Source organism: Diorhabda carinulata, chromosome 8 (genome assembly GCF_026250575.1).
Source record: "Diorhabda carinulata isolate Delta chromosome 8, icDioCari1.1, whole genome shotgun sequence".
Classification (NCBI taxonomy): Eukaryota; Metazoa; Arthropoda; class Insecta; order Coleoptera; family Chrysomelidae; genus Diorhabda; species Diorhabda carinulata.
Window position 1 is genome coordinate 9,559,933 of NC_079467.1, and position 20,403 is coordinate 9,580,335.

At 32.1% G+C, this 20,403-nt stretch overlaps 1 protein-coding gene across 1 annotated transcript in view; it reads right to left on the bottom strand.

Moving 5' to 3' along the window:
• The window catches only part of LOC130897427 (uncharacterized), a 41,033-nt gene extending 22,650 nt beyond the window's left edge, over nucleotides 1-18,383 (bottom strand). The window contains exon 1 of the mRNA XM_057806267.1: nucleotides 18,138-18,383. Coding sequence (XP_057662250.1) covers nucleotides 18,138-18,383 — 246 coding nt within the window. The remainder of the gene's footprint in view (nucleotides 1-18,137) is intronic.
• Between the last annotated feature and the right edge of the window lie 2,020 nt (nucleotides 18,384-20,403).

Below are 20,403 nucleotides of genomic sequence, written 5' to 3' on the forward strand. Positions count from 1 at the left end.
GTACTGAATAATCAGTTCATTCTGGAAAAAAAATCTCTAGCCAAAATAATTCAAGAATCCTTGATCTAGTCTTTAATTTCAACAACTAAAATATTTTAAGAAGTCGGGATTCAAGTATCTGAAACTAGATTCTTCTTCATCAAAAGCTGCGCTGCTCAAATTAACTCTCTAAATCCAACTTTTCTGAAAAAGCAGACATTCTCTTTATAATTATATTTTTATAGATAATTAGTGCATTTATTGCTTCTAGAGGCAAGACTTGACCACATACTATTTACTACTCGTTCGAGATTCAAATGTGAGACTCAATTTTCAAATTAATTTAGCTCATATTGTGATAAAAATTACTTCTTCACATTAACTTGAATTAAATAATGGAAATCAAGCCCAAAGGACAAATATTGGAAGAGAACCTATACGGCAGGTGGCAGGATGGGAAATAACTTCCTCAAAAATCCAAACACAAATGGATGTGAAACTACGCAGAGAAAGGGAGAGAAAAGAGCAGATCAATATTGTAGTATATAATGATTTGCATATCATAATTTGATTCGTATATTATAAAATGTTGTATTGTCGCATTTAATGGCTTTTTTATGAATTAGCTTGATGTAGAATATGAAATACAATTTGATGTAGAATCTGATTTATGGAAATATTATATTGTTAGTTTTCCACTATTGATGAAATGAATTTTTTGAAATTTTACTCGCGTTTTGAACTTTGAGTTTTCCAAAAAGGCAAAGATGAAAAAACTTAATAGCTCTCCTGGTCTAATAATCTTTAAGAAAGGACACTTGAAGTTTCATAATTTGAATGATAATAAACATACAATGGCTTCTCCATTGATGTTAGAAACCCTTTACCAAATTCTGATGGGAATCCTAGAGGCAAAGTCGAACTTCCCGTCCACACTGTATTCCTGATATACTGAGCTGCTAGTAGGAGCAGCCGTCGACAGTCCCTAAAAAGTGATGATTGACCGCTCTGCCTCTTTATAAACGTCAAGATCTCGAAGCTCAGTTTATTATAATCATTCAATTGAATAAAAATCAATTTTAATACGAAATGTTTGTGGATAAGAGTAATAAAAATACCCTCACATAAAATATCATTTATTCATAATAATGATCATCTCAAGTGAAAAATATTGTCGAAGCATTTTCCCATTCCGATTGAGGTAGCTACAAAAAATGTGACTGATGTCACTTCTTCAGCTGTAGAAAAACGTTGACCTCGCAATTTATTTTTGATCTGCGAGCAAAAGAAAGAGTCATTGGATGGCAAATAGGTTGGATGACTCATCAATTCGATGTTTTGATTATTCAAAAACGGTTTTGTTGGACTGATGCGTGAGAGCTTGTATTGTAGTGGACGAGAGAGATTCATCTTCTGCGATTGGTTTTCCTGCTTTTTTCGAACACTTCTGGCAAAAAAATGCTGGTATACCTTTCAGTATTGACCGTTCTACATTGCTCTAATGGACCGGTGGCGACATGTCCAGTTGTTTCGAAAAAACAGGCGACCATTTGCTTCGAAATGCTTCGTGTACGAACAGATTTTGTCGAAATTGACTCGTCTTGAAAGATGCATACAGTCGATTGTTGTTTAGATTCGGGTTCATATGCATAAATCCATGATCCGTCACCTGCCATAATCTTATAAATGTCTTCTGAAGCATTGCGATTGGGTTTTCTCCAGCTTTTCTTCTTTGTTGACATCCAAATGTTCATGTCATATTGAATGTAGGCGAGTGGAACTAATACCAAAGAATTACAACAACAGTCGATTTTGAACGACCTTCACGAAAGGGAATTGAGACCACGATTAAATTTGGAATATCAGCGAAATATGATTGCTCGATATGGTGCTCCATCACCAAAAGTCAATATTATCCAATAATTTAAATTTATTTATATTAATCTTGAAATATCAATTATTATATTACATATATCCTAATAGTGTAACTCAATATACATACATTATTCCCTCAATGCAGAATACCGGGTGATTGGACCTACTTACAGTAAGTACAACGTAGATTAAAGAAGTCTTCTATCTATCAATATACGTACACCACTAAGAATAATGTGAATTTGAAAATACGAATCATTCACTATATCGATTCTGTGAGTGGTAACATGAATAATGGGAATTATTTTTGATCAAACTACAACTCGTTACTTGAATCAGCTTCACAACCATCTTGAAGAATAAAATAGCGAGAGATGAAATTATTCATTTATTATCCAATGAATATCCCGTTTTCACTACCATATAAGTTCATCAGAATGCGCACAATAGAGAACGAGTAACACAATCAGGAGGTAATATAATACTTTGCGAAGCCCAAAGATCTCAGTACGGGAGAGTTAACAAACTCGCATTATTCAATGTATATTGAAGCGAATTTTTAAGAATTGTAAACAATAATGTTTTTCATGCTTTTTCAATTTGTCCTTCATCTAGTAGTTTTTCCAGCGATTCATCTCAACAGTTTATGGGCAATATCAATGAATGGGTAGTAAATAGTGAAAGGGAGTGAAAAGAGCACACGTATCGAATGAACAACGAGAAAGTAGTCAGATGTATTATCAGAAAGAAGAAATTTTTTCTACAGTAAAGAATAAGGATGAGGAATATTTTCTAGACAGTTACTGAACATATCAGGTGTAGGTGAGTAGGTTGAAATTAATTCAATTATTCCCTACACATTTCAAAACATGTTTGAATCAAATTTACTTCTGTGTAGTTTACGTAACCAAATCATAAATTGCGATTGAATTTGATACATTCATACGTAATAAACTCCATAACTTTTGAATGGCCAGCAAAAATTATCTGCTTACTAAACGGACATCTATGCAAATCTCATCAGATGATACAATGTAATTGAAATATATGAATTTAAAGCTCATTATGAGTAAAATTCTTTAATTATGGCAGTTGGTAGGATTTATGACGAACAAGAAATTTACTATTGAACAAAATCTCTCGCTAAAAGTACAAATTTCTATTTTTTTCATGTCTTCTTTCGGGAAATTCTGATTTAGTAAGTTGACGCTGGTTTCGGTTTTATATTTTAGTGTAGCTAATGATATTTTTGAACTGTTTAATAATTCATTTGAATTGATAACATTTGACTATTACGCCTATATTTTTGATCCTTGCTAACAGCGTCGATTCATAGGTCATATTTGAATATAATTTGGGCTATAATATGATGATACTTTTATATTTTAATGCAGCAAATGTGCTGCAATTTTCATTATCATCACAATATCATGAGAATTATTTTTTTTAATATGAACAAATTAATGCTCAATCCAATTGAGCAAATCTAGAACATGCTACAAAAGATGGTCTAGCATCAAACTGTTTTTTCCAATAACCAGCCGAAGTTTAAAAACAGTTTTTATAGAGAATAAGGAACGTGTTTGATCAAATCAAAATTGATAACATAATATAAACATTAATAGAAACTTATTCTATAGGTAACCTTCCAAAATTTGTTTTCAAAAATATCACTGGACCATATGTGTGTATATTAATATCATAATAAAATACAAACAAAAAACTACATCTGTATAGTCCTGATCGCGAAGTTAGCTGTAGGTATTTGGAGGTTTGGAAGGTTGAAGAGAAATCTACATTGAAGGTGTCTAAACCGTTATTGAACCTCTATGATAGGATAAAATTGGAGTAAAAAATTTATCAGTTTGTCGCCTTCATCGTTTTATTTTATAATATTTGCAGATGTTCACGATATCTGGTGCATAATTTTCGATGGTGATCACTTTCTAGTTCCTAGAGCCAATTTTAGGATTGAAAAGCATTCGTGTCGTTTCCAAATGGAGCTGCTTAGAGGAGAACTATCCGCTGGGCCGTAACAATAAGGCCCGCGAACGCAATGTGTCACAGAGAGAAGAATCATGTTTTAAATACTCAACCTCTCAAGTTGGCTGTTCATAAGTAAATTCAAGCAGCGCGTGTCTAGACAAGCGAGAGAGAAAGACAGTATCGCCTTCTCTTAGCAGCAAGTGAAAATATCCTATTATTTTTGTCGAGAACGATAGAATCTTCCACGCGCTTAGAATCTAGACTAGAATCTTCCTTAACCATATAAAACGAGTGCGTCCGCGCGACGTGAGTCAGTTGAATCGAGTAATCGAAGCGATACGGTTGGAGAAGAATTTTAATTGTACTGTGAAGTAGTGATTGTGAAGGTATTATTATGTCAAGTTCCATAATTGTTACGATTTTGACATAATGTCACAAAAACGTGAAGTTGATAGTGAGTACAGAGTTTTTCAGTCTAAATGGGAAATTGCATATTTTTTCATAGAATGGAAAGGTAAACCACTGTGTTTGATTGGTAATCGAACAGTTGCTGTTTGTAAGAAGTTTAATTTGAAGAGACACTATGATACGAATCATAAGTTAAAATTCGATTGCTACACTGAAAAAATTGTCATGTTTAAAATCTAAACTTCAAGGTCAATAATGGATGTTTACTAAAGCTAATACAGAGAGCGAAGATGCTCTGAAATCAAGTTTTTTTATTGCATCAGAAATCGCGAAAAGATCAGAAACTTTCACTGATGCTGATTTTATTGAAGACTGTATATTGAAAATTGCCGATGTTTCATTTCCATCTCTAAAGTCAATAATTCAGAATATTTCGCTCCAAGAAACATTGTTACTTTAAGAATAAATGATTTATGTCAAAATTTGGTTCTTCAACTGAAGGAGAAAATTAAAGAATTTACAAACATTTCACTGGCTGTTGACGAGAGCACTGATACTGTTGATACAGCTCAACTTGCTGTTTTTATACGAGGTAACTTTGAAATAACTGAAGAACTATTAAAGTGGGTTCCATTGATGGGTGCTACAACAGCAAATGATATTTATTCTGCAATGGAGCATTTAATAGCAGAATATGAACTCGACTGGAATAAACTTAGCAGCACAGCTACGGATAGCTCTCCTGCCATGTCTGGCAAACATTCGGGCGTTTTAACTAAATTAAAACAGAAAATATCAGGGAATTTTGTGGAATTTCACTGTATAATTCATCTGGAATCACTGGCATCCAAACATTCAAAAATGGATCATGTTATGTAACCTATAATTAAAATTGTATATTTCATAAGGAGCAGAAGACTAAATCACCGATAGTTTCGGCAATTTTTACAAGATTTAGACGAAAGATTTTCTGATGTCCCCTATTTCACCGAAGTTCATTGGCTCAGTCGAGGAGTAGTTTTAGAGATATTTTTTGCATTACGTGACCCTATTCAATATTTCATGTTAGAAAAAGGCAAACTAATGGATTATGACAATGACTGGTGGATTGATTGTGCCTTTTGGTAGATATGAATAAACACTTGATTGATATAAATATAAAGTTAGAGGGTAAAAATCTGATTGTACAATGTATTCATATATTCAAGCCTATGAAACAAAGTTGAGGTTGTGGGAAAATCAGGTAAAAAATCAAACTTTGGACCATTAAACTCATTTAAAATCATTTGGCACAGTGAACCAAAAAAATTGGATCAATATTCTCAACTTTTGCAAAATTTTATTACGGAATTCAACAATCGTCGAAATGAAATGGAATTCTCAATTTTCAACAATCCATTCAATTTTTAAACTTCACAGGCACCAGTTCATTTGCAAATGGAGTTGATAGATCTTCAATTGGACAGTATTTTGAAAGAAAAATTCAATGAGATTAACGGTCTTACATTTTATATACAATATTTCAAGAGTTTTTATAATTATCCGGAATTAAAAAAGCGTGCAGCACGCATTCTCTGCATGTTTGGTAGTGCCTATTTATGCGAGCAAATGTTTTCCGTCAAACAAACATCGCACAAGTCTTACGTATGGACATCTCCAATCAATTCTTAAAATAACTACAACGACTATGATTCCTGACATCAATGAGCTTGTCAAAACCAAGAGAAGTCAGTTATATGGATCCTCTAGCTCAGCATAATTACCTAGCATCTTGTATAACTTTGATATGATTTTTAACAACCGTATATTATATACTTATATAATTTAATAAATAAAATGTCATAATAATATAATAATTTTTTTTATTTTCAATCTGGCTCACCTACGAATTCAAAGCTTAATATATGGCCCTCTGCAAAATTGAGTTTGACATCTCTGGTCTAAGCTATGACATTTATTCTATCAATTACAGCTTATGGCATATAGCTCGCATGATTGTTTAGTATTAACAAAACTCGATCATCAAAAACTCTTTTTGATATTCTTGAAAATAAAAAGAAACAAATCCCTAATTCTGAATTCATGATTTTTTAATATGAAGTCCGTAGAATGAAACCATCAACGAATGATTCTTTTGCATTGAAATATTATATACAAAAGACGTATTTTCCATTTGCAGCGCAGACTACGAGAATTCTTCAATAGCTGATACGACTTTTCCAACAGAGTCATTGTAAGCACTATCGTAATTTTTTTTTCAAATCAAGTTTCTGAAGATATCAAAGAATAATTTATTTGAACTTCGATAAAATGAAATGCTCATACAATACTTGTTACTTCATACTTTTGATCACTTTGATCATAACACTTACGGTATGGAATCACCCAATCTTTTGCCGATAGTTTCTAAAGTTGCGACCTTCCTTCTGTTAATTCGAAGACTAATTCAAGTAAAGGTTGTACCATTAACTGCTTCTTGCTAATCAATTTTTTCAGTAACTACCTAATGCCACTCTTATATTCAGGCTGATTGATGTAAATCACCTAAAAGAAATGAGTTCAGAATCTCTGTGAACTCTTTTCAAATAGTCCCTTGCGCTCCTCTTTTTTGCACGTATTTCTACCATTACCTAGTAAATACTAACTTTTGATTGGTGTCCTAAAATTCATTTTAATTTGTTTGTATAAAAGTTATTTTTAATTGAAATTTATTGTTTTTTGCGGGTCAAAGAAACTGGTAGGCTTAAATTATCTAGTTAACAATAACCAAATAAAATTGGGCTTATTATTTTGCGGTTATATAACAATGCATATACTATATTATTATCATCAGTGATAAAAGAAGAAGAATTTATTCTACAATTCCACGCCGAAAAAAATTTAAATATAAAATGACCAGTTTCTTTTCTCATGACTTCATAATATGATCTAGCTAGAAACAAATAGATCAATCTCAAAATCTCAAAAAATTAAGTACAGGGACACTTATTGGGGTTTATAGAATATGTTTAATTATCGAATATTTATTCAATTTTGATGTTGAGTACTAATTAATTGAGTGGCCAAGAAAGAATCAACAAATACTTCTTTTTACCATTAGTAGCCATTTATTGCTATAACAAATATTGATTTATTTCCATCCATAAATAATCTGGACTTATACCTTTACGGGAAGCAACCTGCTAAAATTTATAAGAAAATGACAAAACATGTAAAAGAGAAAATTATTCCAATATCAACAAGAGCTTATGTTTTAAACGTTGCGAGATGAAAATTAGCACAGGACAATTTATATGAAGTCACCCGTGCCAAAATTGGAAATAAATTGATTAGAAGAGCTTCAGAAGCCACAGGCAAAATTGGACGGAGTCCGGCATTAGACAAGGCAGTGGAAGACCACTTAGTACCCTGGATTAAAACCTTAGCAAAAATGGGATTTTCAATGTTTTTCCTTTTAATCAAAAATTTGATGGCAGAATGCTCATTAAAGACACCATTCAAAGCAATAATAGCGGGTACAAAATGGTTTAAGTTATTCCAACGTACATGTCCACAAATATATTTCAAACAATGTCAATACATTAACAGAGCTCGATCACTAATCACCGGTTTCTTGATCAACTAGGAAATAACCAATATGTTCTAGAGCACCCAGAAGATGAACTAGTTCTAGCTAAGAAAGGTGGACCCTTGTACAATACTACTTCAAGCTTCGTAAATACGATCGTCTGCCTGAAACGGTTTTTAAAAATGTGCCCGCGGAATCGGAAAATCCCCAAAAGGATATATCACGTCCAAATGCTTCTTTGAAATTTTTCTAACGTTGTCATACCGTTAATCAAAAACAGTGATATTGGATTGCCTATTTTCGTGTTTCTGGACGGCCACTCTTATCATTTAAACCTTCCTCAAAGTCGCATATGCATAGAAAATAAGTTAATTGTTGTATGCCTAGATCCTAATACAACACATACTTTAGCTATTAGACGTCAGTTTCTTTTTTCCATTGATTGAAGAGGAAGTGGAAAGAAGAAGTCAAGATGTTCATATTTCATAATGGTAAGGATATCAAGAAATTTGACATACCTCTACTGCTTCAAAAATCATTGACTATATCGATTTCAAGAAATCTCTTCGAAACGGATTCAAGATATGCGGCCTATATCTATTATCTGCAAATAATGTAGATTATTCTAGAATTACGTTGAAAAAATTGCCAAAGGTTATATCAAATAAGACGAAATACAAGCTTACATATTTGCAATACTTCTAAAACAGAAGTTGACACCTTGAACCAATTTAAAGAGCATACATACACATCTGAAAATAAATGTTTAAGATTTATGTATGCAATTTAAGGATGATAATGTTTAATTACACGATTATTTCGACAACGGCTGTGAAAATCAAGTGGACCTTGATTGTAAGAAGAACCCAAAAATCGAAGAAGAATCCATTGATTGGCCGCTGAAATATTAATTGTTCAAGAAGAAACTATAACTTATATTACTACATCAACTATACTAGACAACAGTATCTTAGTCAACAAACTTCTTGACTCTCCTTCTGTTTCAAATTCTACACCTACTGATAACGGTATCCTTCTTACACGCAAGAGAAAACCAATAAAATTTTGAGTAACATACTCATATATCCAAGTGAAGAAAATGTTTCAAGACATAAAAGAAATTTGCCTTTTGTTGGTTACGGTTGGAGCCTGCGATCGATAAATATCGGGATTTTGAATGAAAATTGCTTATTCTATTATGAATAAAATAATAAATATTACCTCGTTATTCAGGTACTTAATTTTGACCTGCTTTTTGTTCTCGAAATCATTAGTGGCCACAAACATGTCCTTAAAAAACCATATTACGACCAATGTGTCCACAAATGGTACAAGAGGATTATTTTCACAGCTTCACTTTTATCGGCAATTCACTAAAATATACTTATAGTTAAGGTTGGGGAAAACATTAGTTCTGAACAATCTTCACTGCAATTTATCTATTCAGCATTTTCGTATGATTTTCAAATTTTTAAACACGGCTTAAACTGGCCAATAATGAAGCTACTTATCAACTAGCCCAAATTTTACACAAATAACACATCATCAATTTGATAAATTTGTATCATTTGAAGCATAAAATCGTTTTTGTAAAGAAACAATGGAAATTAATTCCGTGTTTTGAAAGTAGGGAGATAAAACAATTTTCTTCGAAGATAATATGGAAATAATTTGCGGACGTTACTGAACTTTTTTCCAAATGTACTTCACACGTTCCAATTTTTTTAGTCCTGAATACAATACTTATATAATTTGAATTAAGCGATCATAATATTTTTTTTTGTATCAATTCAATTCATTCCGCATTATTATTTGTGTTTATATCGACATGACAAGAGTTTTTTATATAAACTCATCGATGGTACCAAATCGGCTTGAAGTTATATTCAATGAAAACCATATCGATACTCCCCAGAGCCAATAACTTTATAAATCCTTCCCTAGCTCCGGCCTTTTCTTAACTCGGAACTAAAGACTTACGACCCATAACAGAAGGAGATAAAGTTGAGTTATAAATAACAAATGCATTTATTGTATTGTTTGAGCCCGTTGTAGAATCTAAATGGCGAGAATAAGAACGTAGCGTAAACAGAATACAAATAGACGTTTGAATGTAGAACAGGAGTGGCTAGTGATCCATAGCGCGATGAATTTCCAACGGAAATTGAGTTAAACAGTTAAATTTATACAGGGTATTCCATAAATAATATTACAGCTATTGAATCATATATTAAGAATTACTAATATATACGTTAATTCATATAGTTTATTGTATGAATGTCTAAAAGTACCTCTCATAAATTTTAAGAGCACTGAACTCCCAGTAAATATGTAAATTTAATCAGAAATCACAATTTGATATGACATAATAATGCCTCCTAAACCACAATAGGAACAAGAATATGTGTATGTGCAATAAGTAAGTAAATTTTCTGAATTAATAATAAACCATCTACCACCATCCAGGTAGAATTTCTAGCTATTGGAAATTATGGACTATTAAATGTGGACACGTACTATCGGAAAAGACATTTACCAATCCTATTTTAGTTAAGCAGCCATGAGAACGATCAATTCACAAACAATCAATAAGAAGTTAGTCATGGATTGCCTAGAAAACCTGAATACATTAAACAAAGGGAAAGACCTTCCCGGTCTCGGTGTCAGTAAACTGGATATAGAGAGCAAATAATTTTACGAGAAAGTGGGGTAAGATCTCTTTCACTTGCACAGAACCGTTTTCCTGTATTCGATTTAATTTATTCTTAGGCAACTATGTCCTACAAAGTTTTGAAGAATACATCGACTTTCAAAGAGAAACAACTTGCCTAGGAGAAAAAGTGATATGACGTTGGTGCAGGTGGATTATGCAGCGTAAAAAAGTTACATCCGAATGTTAAACAGTAAAAAAATGGAGAAATCAAATAACATTCAGCAATCCTTCTGTTAAAAATTTGTGATAATACCATTTGCGCAGAAAAGAAAAATTGAGCACGACATAATAAAGTGTGCTACTTGATAACTTGATAGAGTAGAGTTTTATTGGAATCAACCTTTAACACATAGGTACGCTGCATATAAAAATCATGAAAACTTTTCATAAAATCAACCTTCAAGCGAAAAAGTTACGCTAGAAGTTTATAAATTAATTCTATAGTTTATTTCAGAAAGTTATAAAGTAATAAAATATCATTAGGTATGCAAAGGGACCACAAAGTAACCCAACGAATATTCAAGCCACTTTCATAGTTTGGCATTGATTTCATTGTAAAATACTTTTTTTTATCAAGTGCAGGTAGTACCACCCGGGTTGGGGTAAATATATGGGTTTAGCCTATTGTTATCCATTCACAAATACTGAAAATAATGTGCCAAATGCGTGCCGGTAGGATACTCGTAAAAAGGAAAGAATTTTAACAGAATAAAAATTAGGCATTTTGTAGATAGTACTAGGTACACTTATTTTTTATTGAACATTATACGAAAAATACATAATATAGAAATTTAATTATGAGAAATCATAATATTCTTCGTCATCTGAGGAACTGTTATCTCCTCTTGACGTTATAATTAACGGGTCGACGGTCCGATCGATCAAGTAGTCAAGATCCCACTTTTTCTCCTCTTCTTTAATGACTACTGGACTCAAACAGTAGCTTAACGTCTTTCATTTCTAAGTTCGTGTTGTGCCTTGCTACAAATCCTTTCACTTGCGCCCATATAAGTTCTATAGGACTTAGTTCGAAATGATATGGCGGTGTGCGCAGCACAGTTACACTATGTTTTTCTGCTATATCTTCCACGGCGTATTTCATAAAACAATGTTTCTGTAAATTTATCAAATTATCTTCAAATTCAATAATATTGGTGGTTAACCAGTCAATTATTTCTTGTTTTCTCCAAGATGAAGTTGGAGTCTTCTCTATGCGTCGAGAATGATAACTTGCGTTATCCATAACTACTAATGAATCAGCCGGAAGATATTTTATCATTTCCTCAAGAACATCCGAATCCATGTCCTCGTAGTAATCTCCCGTATGTTACGACTGAAAGGTTAGCAAACCTCTTAAAAATCCCTCTTCGCTTCCAATAGTATTTTCGTCGCCAGCAAACAATTTCATCGCTTTCCAGTAAAAGTGCTCTACGGTTATGCTTTTCCCAGACAAAATCCATATGTCCCAAAGTGGTCCATAAAAGTTTTTTAGTTATCAACGGAATACTGTCATCCTGGCCAAGCTCCATTAAAATCTTATCTAGGGTGGGTATTTTTTTTTAAATACATTACACTTTTGGTGTCTTCATCAAGGACTTTTACTGGTCTGCCTGGACTTTTCTTGGGAGTTTCCACTTGGCCTGCTATTTTTCTCTCCCGCAATAATTTAAAAACGGTGGACTTTCCAGCTCCAGTCATTCGGGAACATCGGTCGACAGTTTCTGGTACAGTAAATTGCGGGTAATGGTATTTTATGCGTGTACATTTAAAATGATAAGTTTATCATTCACTGATAGTGGAGAATTATTGGAACATCTTTTCGTTGGTGTAAATGTCGCCATTTTATTACTAATCTTATAATATGATGTGAACACTATTTACGGCTTAACAGCAAATACTGATGCGTTGAACTGAACAAATATACCATAATATAAGGGACCATAGCTCTTAAGGCGCATGGTTGAGCCGAATCTGAAATAGGGTTGGAATTAGGCAGAGGCACTAATAGAAGGTTAAACTGTACCTGTTAAACGCAAAACGTAACTGTATAATCTACTACCTAAGTAATCTCTACACAATATTTCAAGACACCTACGGCCGACACCGAAATTGAGCCGAACTGGATGGAATTCCCCATTTTATTGCTCTATACCTTTCTGAAATAGACTTTAGTTTATTATTATCAAAATTAGTTATAATAGGATAGGTTTTCACAATTATTATATTATATAAGTATTCACTATAATCGTCAATATTGCTTTATTCTTATTTTTTTCAGCAAAAAGTAAATATGCTGACAAAATGGACATTGATGTAAACAATTACAATTCAAGTAATAAATATTCTTCAGCCGATATCGGACCGTTCTATGTTATTGTTGAGCCTACAAAAACCAGTAATCGTATTTCGGTAGTCAAGATAGATCATCACCTTCTTAAGGATAAAAATTTCAAAAAAGATATAGTAGTAGTAAAAATAAAGTGAAAATTATTTTTAAAAATTATTATACTGCAAATTTAATTATAGGTAACGAAATAATGAAAGGCGACAAATTGATAACTTATACTCCGATCTTCATCAATCAGAAAAAAGGCTTAATTAGGGAAATTGATACATTTTTAGACGTGAAATATTGAAAACGAAAAAAAAGTCATAGACATTAAAAGAATGAAACGCAAAATTATTGATTCCGAATTTACCTATTTTTGTCAAAATTGATTTAGTTCGGTTTATAGTAGAACCATATGTTTATCCTCTAGTGCAGAACTACAAATGCCTTCGCTATGAACAGAAATTCTGCAATAGTTTCACAGAGAAGTGAAAATTGACATACCTGAAATTCTCTATCGAAAACGTTGCTAGACTTAGACTATACAAACATACCAGTTCCAATCGTGATCTTGTAGTTGGGTCAAATCATGGATACAAACAACAAACTGCACAGGATTTCCTCACTCATAATATTAGTCCAATAAGTGCAACAAATATGGGGAGCCCAAGATTTGACTTGATGGGCTACAAGAAAACCAACGTTAAATTTCGTCATTGTTTCTTGAAAGTTAATTATCCACAAATATAACAAAAAAGGCAGGATCGTTAATATCAATTATTGATGATCATTTCTATAACCAGTGTTGTGTACATTCCTTTCATGAAGAATTTAGTCGGCCTGTATCTTTCATAATGAAATCTTCGACATCCCGTTTGCCAGTGTGAAAAGAGCGATATCATTTCGTTGCAAGTTAATTGTTTCTTCCGTAAGCCTCACGTCTATAAATATATGGAAAATTTACTTCTGAATCAACTGTCAAACATTTTAAGTATTATGTTCGGGTGTCTAGTCACTCCGATTTTAAGAAAACGTAAAAACTATGCGGCCATATAGAATGAAATGACCCATACAGATTGGAAAGTGTTTTTCTCCAACACCTGGGGTACAGCGGCGAGATGCTTATCGGATTACTCAGTGGAAAGATTCATTTTTAAGTCGTTATACCTCTGGGGTAAACGGTGTATAAAAAATTGTGGAATGAGTGTTAAGATAACGTACCCGATATATTTTATATAATATGATTTGAATATGAATTAATTTGGATAGTGAGATCAGAATATAATGCTTTATATTACTCCTTTGAATAATTGTACATCAGAAGAAATGTGGTCTCCTCATTTTCTTTCTTCTTTTTTCTTTTTTTTATCAGTAGTTAGAATTGGAAACATTTTAAAACAAAAAGTAACAATTTTTAAGAATAAATATAAAAAAACAGTTATTCTCTCTCAAGAATGAAACGGTCTATTTCAGTTATTAGTTGCCTGTGGGCTCCGAATTGTACCCTGTACAGCTGGAAATAGTGTCGCATTTTATTCTGCAATACCATTAGTTACAACATTAGAACTGTTAAATGGTGTCACATCATAGCAAATATTCGGAAAAGATCTTTGAATAAAAAACAAGAGTACTAATATTATTTTGGATACAATACTCGAGTAAAGTAACCCGTTCTTCTTCATCGTGTGGACGTTACCAAAATATCTTCAGTTAGACTTCATATTTTAAGTTAGACTTTATATTTTTTACAATAATACAAAATCAAAAATAATCAATCACTTATAATTTTTCATATACATTGAACATTAGAAGCTAAACGTCATTGGCAATTTATTCGAAGCTCCTTGTATATATTTGCATAACAAATTATACTAAGATTATGTGAGATTGTGCATATAAAGCGGTCGTTTACTTGGTTTTAACATGAAGTTCTTGGTTTTTTCGACAAATCCTACTGTCAATACCCACTATATACATATCTTCTATCCTACAAGAAAGAACAATGGATATTCTGAATATGAGTATCTTAGTTGGAAATTCCATTAGGTCATTGACTCGATAACATGAAACATGTAAATTTCGATTCAACATCTGTATTTTAAAGAAACACTTTGTTAATTTGTATACAGTATTGAGGTTAAAAAAGGCACTCTCGACAATACTTGATTCAATACTTATGAATATTATTTTCCACTGTGGCGTCAAGTTTGGAAATTATGTTCATCAGACAGAATGAGTAATTTTTAAGGTTACAAAGTAATAATCCAGTGGCAGCTAAAATGCGTAAGGTGCAACTTATATATTTAATTTGAGTTGACACCTTTTCAATAGATGGAAAGAGTTTTACCTCATTTTCCATTTTCCTCCATATTTCAATTTGGACACTGTCGCATACTTGTTATTAACAACCAATTTCCCCACTAAGACAAAAATGGAAACATTTAGAAGCCTACCAATTTCAAACTGGATTTGTAACCAATTGCTGTGTTCTGAAGTTTAAGAGCAAAACTGTTGTTACTACTAAAACAGGCTCATATTCATGTGTATAATGTATATATACATATATATATATATATATATATATATATATATATATATATTTAAATAAAATAGCAAATATACCACTTACTAAATATACCATAAAGCTTAGTGGTAATTGTCTTAACCAATGATCAAAAAAATGAATTCTATAACGATGTTATGTTTAAAATTAAGCGGAATCAAAACTCATTTAAATCTGGATTTGATTAGTAAAAGAAGTTGGTAACATAATAAATAAGGTAATGCAGTACAATCAATCAATCAAACGAGCTATGCCAGATATTTATTCCAACAGATTTCGAAGCAGCTCTGACTACTTTAAGGCTTTTCAACTAAGCACAACACTGCATAGTCGGCAAAAAACCCAATAAAACCACGTGTTCGGGAAGAAATTCCACACTTTTGTAGTATTTCTTTAAGAAGGCATTCTGTAATAAAGCTTGACATTATAGTTCTAAAGTCCAACAATTAACTTCACAAAGTAATAATAACCTAATTATCTCTACTAATTATCAATTATGTTTTTACAAACGCAGTTATCACAAAAACATAATGACGCGATGTTAATTATTATTCGAATATAATTTCACATCATAAACTGAACAAATTTTATATAGAGGGACGAGAAATGCATGAGAAGAGAAAAATGCATCATTACAGAAAATATTACTGATAAAGTTTTAGATGAACAACAAAAGTTTTTAGATATATATAAGAGATATTTAGCTATATTTTAGATATATATATATAGATATATATTAGATATTTAGGAGATAGAGAACAAGCAGACTCAAAAAAGACTAGAAGGAACAAAAAGTTGAATACCATATAGACGAAGAAGAGCTTGCAAAGATACTGAGAGGATATCGGTAAAAACTGAAGACTACAGAAGAAAATTGATGGATACATTTCTAAGTCCACCTAATAAAAATAAACGAACGATAAGTAGAATGGCAAAATTACCTCCACCTATAATAGAATTCAAGTTTTCTATGAATTATTTAAGCAACTGAGCAATATTATACCTGATATTCAAATAAAATTTATGAAAAAAAAGTTTAATTGATGCAAGATAGTTATAGATTAACCCTAGATTCATTATGTTTGTAAATACTAGTACCATTCATAAGCTTTAGTCTGACAGATTAAAGGTATTACAAAATAAAGGAAATTTATTATATAATAAATTTCATTTATTATTTATACAGCACCATACAATCAAAATAAAACACGAATAAACAGAATATATTTAAATACAGTTTCTACATACTTTTGCCTGATGTTCCAGGCACATGTATTTTTTACATGTGTAACACTGAAACTGTGTCATTCTACGTTTTTTTCAAGGACAAAAATCGCAGATTTTCCTTTTTGACTGTCTTTGACCTCTATTTCCACAACAGGCCAATCTTTCCCTAAAATTCCTTCAATTTTCCTCTACAGGTTGCGTTGCAGAGTTGTGACACTTAGTCTCTGACGAAGCCAAGGTGTCATGAGATCCTCACGAACTTTCTTTGTAAAATCTCGCCTTGTAAGTGCTTTTTCATTTACTACTATTTTACGGTATTATGAACATATAATCACAATACAAGCATTGATCATACCGTAGAAATAGCAGAGGGGTCACCTTTGTGTTTTTCGACTGCACGATATATTGGCCGTTATTTTATCGAAGGTATCTACAGCCCTTATAGTAGCATTGTAGAACTCTACAATATGAGACTTCCCAGTTTCTTTCGATACACTGCCTCTTTCCTGGCTTGTTGATAATAAAAATATATTCCTTTCTTCCTTCACTTTTACAGAAACTAAAACATTATTTTTACTGTAACAGACGATTGAAGAGTTCAACTTCCTTGGTTTTATGGCCTTCAAGGATTTCCTTTTTTTCTGAACGTAATGTACTTACTATTATTAATTTAAAGTTGTTCAGCATTTCATCTGCTACAGGTACCGAAGTAAACCAATTGTCCATAGTAACATTTCTGTTGCTACCATGGATACTTTTGATGAGTTGAGTAGTGAAGAAATGCGCCAACAGAAACCTTGACAAATTGTTACCGTTCCCTAAATATGACATAGCGTCAATCATGTACTTAATTCGTACATCATACTATTTTTTTGCCATTTTTGTTAGGCTTGGACGGTATGTACATACGAAATGGGCAACGCCCACGAAATCGAAAACAACTGTTCATCAATAGTGTTATAAGAACCTGGAAGATAACTTTCCATGCAAGCACTCGCAGAATCAGTCCATATGTTCCTAATTGGTGCAAATTTATCGTTAATTCTACGTTCCATCCGAGTTCTTCTATCGTCGAAACGCAAACAATTCATAAGAAAATCAAAACGATCTCTACTCATGGATGACACATATCGAGTGCCGCTGAAACTTGAATCAAAAATATTCTTTGAAATAAGATGATTATCTTTATTTGCTGCTGTCATTACAAGTAAACCTATTATTTCGATCATTGTAGTTTGCCTAATGGTAGCAGTCTGGTTCTGGTATTTATTATTTTTTGCTTCAACTTTATTATTTGTGTGGTTAATGGAAGGTGTGATAAATAATAAATACATTTACAGCATTGCGTTCAGGCATTTGTCTAATATTTATAATGTTTCTAGCATGCGTTTTGTAAAACTGTGATTTTGGTTTTGACGACCACTTATACTCATTTTTACCTCGTATTCTTTTTCTCGGGTATTCATTATTCAATATTATAATTATTTACGTTCTGTCTACTACTATCATCGCTATTATCCGAATCCTGTACGGAAGTTTGAGCATGCGTAATATTTGAAGAATTGTCAGAATTACCGCGGTTGTATGTTGACGAAGTTTTTTCTATTGTTTCAACGTCAGAACTGTAAGACACTAAAGGAATATAAATGAGATCTGCATCACTGTCGTCTGTAAAATGTACCAATTCAGTGTCTAAATTGTCTTCAATTTCCCAGCACTTCACTTTCGTTAACATTATCTTCTCTATCGAGGTCTGAAAGTATAGTTCCTATTTCAGAATCCCTAACAAAAATATCACTCATTTTCAAAATAAAACACAATCAGTTCTAATTTATAGATAATAAAAATTTGTTAACACTGTTTATATGGTTATAATTTACAAAAACTATTCGAAAGTAGAAATTAATATGTTGAACATAAAGAGTTGTCCTAAAAGTAGAGAACCTAAGAAAAAGAACACCAATCATAACCATTCGACTACCGGATATAAACTATGACACATAACACAAGAACGAGCGTGCCTAGTTGTAAACGTAACCTATGATTTGAGAAATACATGAGAGAAAGCATTCCTACACCAAGGCATAACTGAGTGACGTTATTTCGGAAACACGCGTCGTCTGACAGACGTTGCTAGGGTCAAGACTATCGCAAGATATGTCAAGCGTAAGAAGGACTATGTGAGATAACCTAGATGATATCCTGACAAACACATTGAGAAAGAATAAGATGACCCTCGGAATGCTCAACCAAATTGTGTGAATTGAAAAAACCACTCGTAAAAGAAATGTGTGGATAACAAACCCTTTCATAACATATGTCAGTAGTAAGTTAAATTTAAATGACAGAATATGAGCCTCTTCTTGAGTTTAGTGCAGATATTATGTTAAAAGCTAGTTGTTCAACAATGTCCTTAGATAAATTTTGGAACAAATTGAAAAATGAATATCCACCTCTATTCGAGAAAGCAATGAAAATTTTAGTCCCCTTCTCAACTACATTTTTATGTGAATCGGGATTTGCATCTATAACGGTAATAAAAAATAAATTTAGAAATCGGCTTTTAGTTATTTCACAAGTTGATTGAAGAAGAGCAGCAACAATCTTTTCATTAATAATATCTTCATATGCAATGAGTTTTTGATTATTTTTATAATTTCTGATTTTTTGTTCTAATTTTTCTCAAGAATTTGTTCCTATTGATTTTATTTTTTGGTAATCGTAAGAATGATATTTTTGTTATGTTTCTACATCCATGAGTTTGTGATTTTTTTATAATTCTTTGTCATTTTTGTCAAAGGTGTATATACTTATTATTATATGTGTGCATAATTATATATCTTTACATTTAAATATTACTGTAGGCAAATGATAATAAAAATGTTACAACTAACTTACGAAGTAGTTCTTTATAGATACTTTGTTGTTAAGAAAATATCACTGGTCCGCAATTTTTTTTTAACAAATCTACTGGTCCGCGGTCCAAAAAAGGTAGAGAAACGCTGATCTAGAGCATCGTAGTATTGGAGCATAACCAAAGCAAAGAAACATTTTAGGAAATAAGGATAACGGAATCAAATTCCAGTGAAGTGAAACATCAACAAATGTTCCAAGCATTCAGGATAATTGAAAAAACAGATATTTGTGTTATTGTTGGGTCACAATCGTATATAAAATTAAGATACTTTGATTCATATTACAACATTCACCTTTAAATGTGGCTAACGTCGGGAATGCCATAATAATTATTAAACAAAATATCATCATGCAGGGAAAGAACCTAAAACTGAAAAAATTCTATATACATCTGTAACAATCAATGACGAAAACCAAGAAGTAACAGAAACATTATGTAGCGAGCAAAGAAAATAGGAGTGTATCGGTATCAACAGACAAGCCCACCTTATTATCTGTAAACTATATTGATATTGAAGAAAAATTTACTTAACGTATTTCAGATGGGGTGATATTGTGATTAATGCTGAACGGCGTTTTGTTGCCCCCTCTTACTATGAAAATATAACGACGGTATTATAGCCGATACAAGTAGTAGAAATCCTTAGAACGTCTACTGAATATCAATAACATTATTTAATATCTAATAAAAACAAATTCTCATCTATTCGTTGTGTTTCATTTAAAAACAAGTATCGATAGTCGACAAAGCGCAAGAAAAGTAAAAAAAGTTGTTGAATATATTCGACTTATATAAAAACGATATTATTAGAATTTTGAAGCAGATTTCAAAGCGGAGT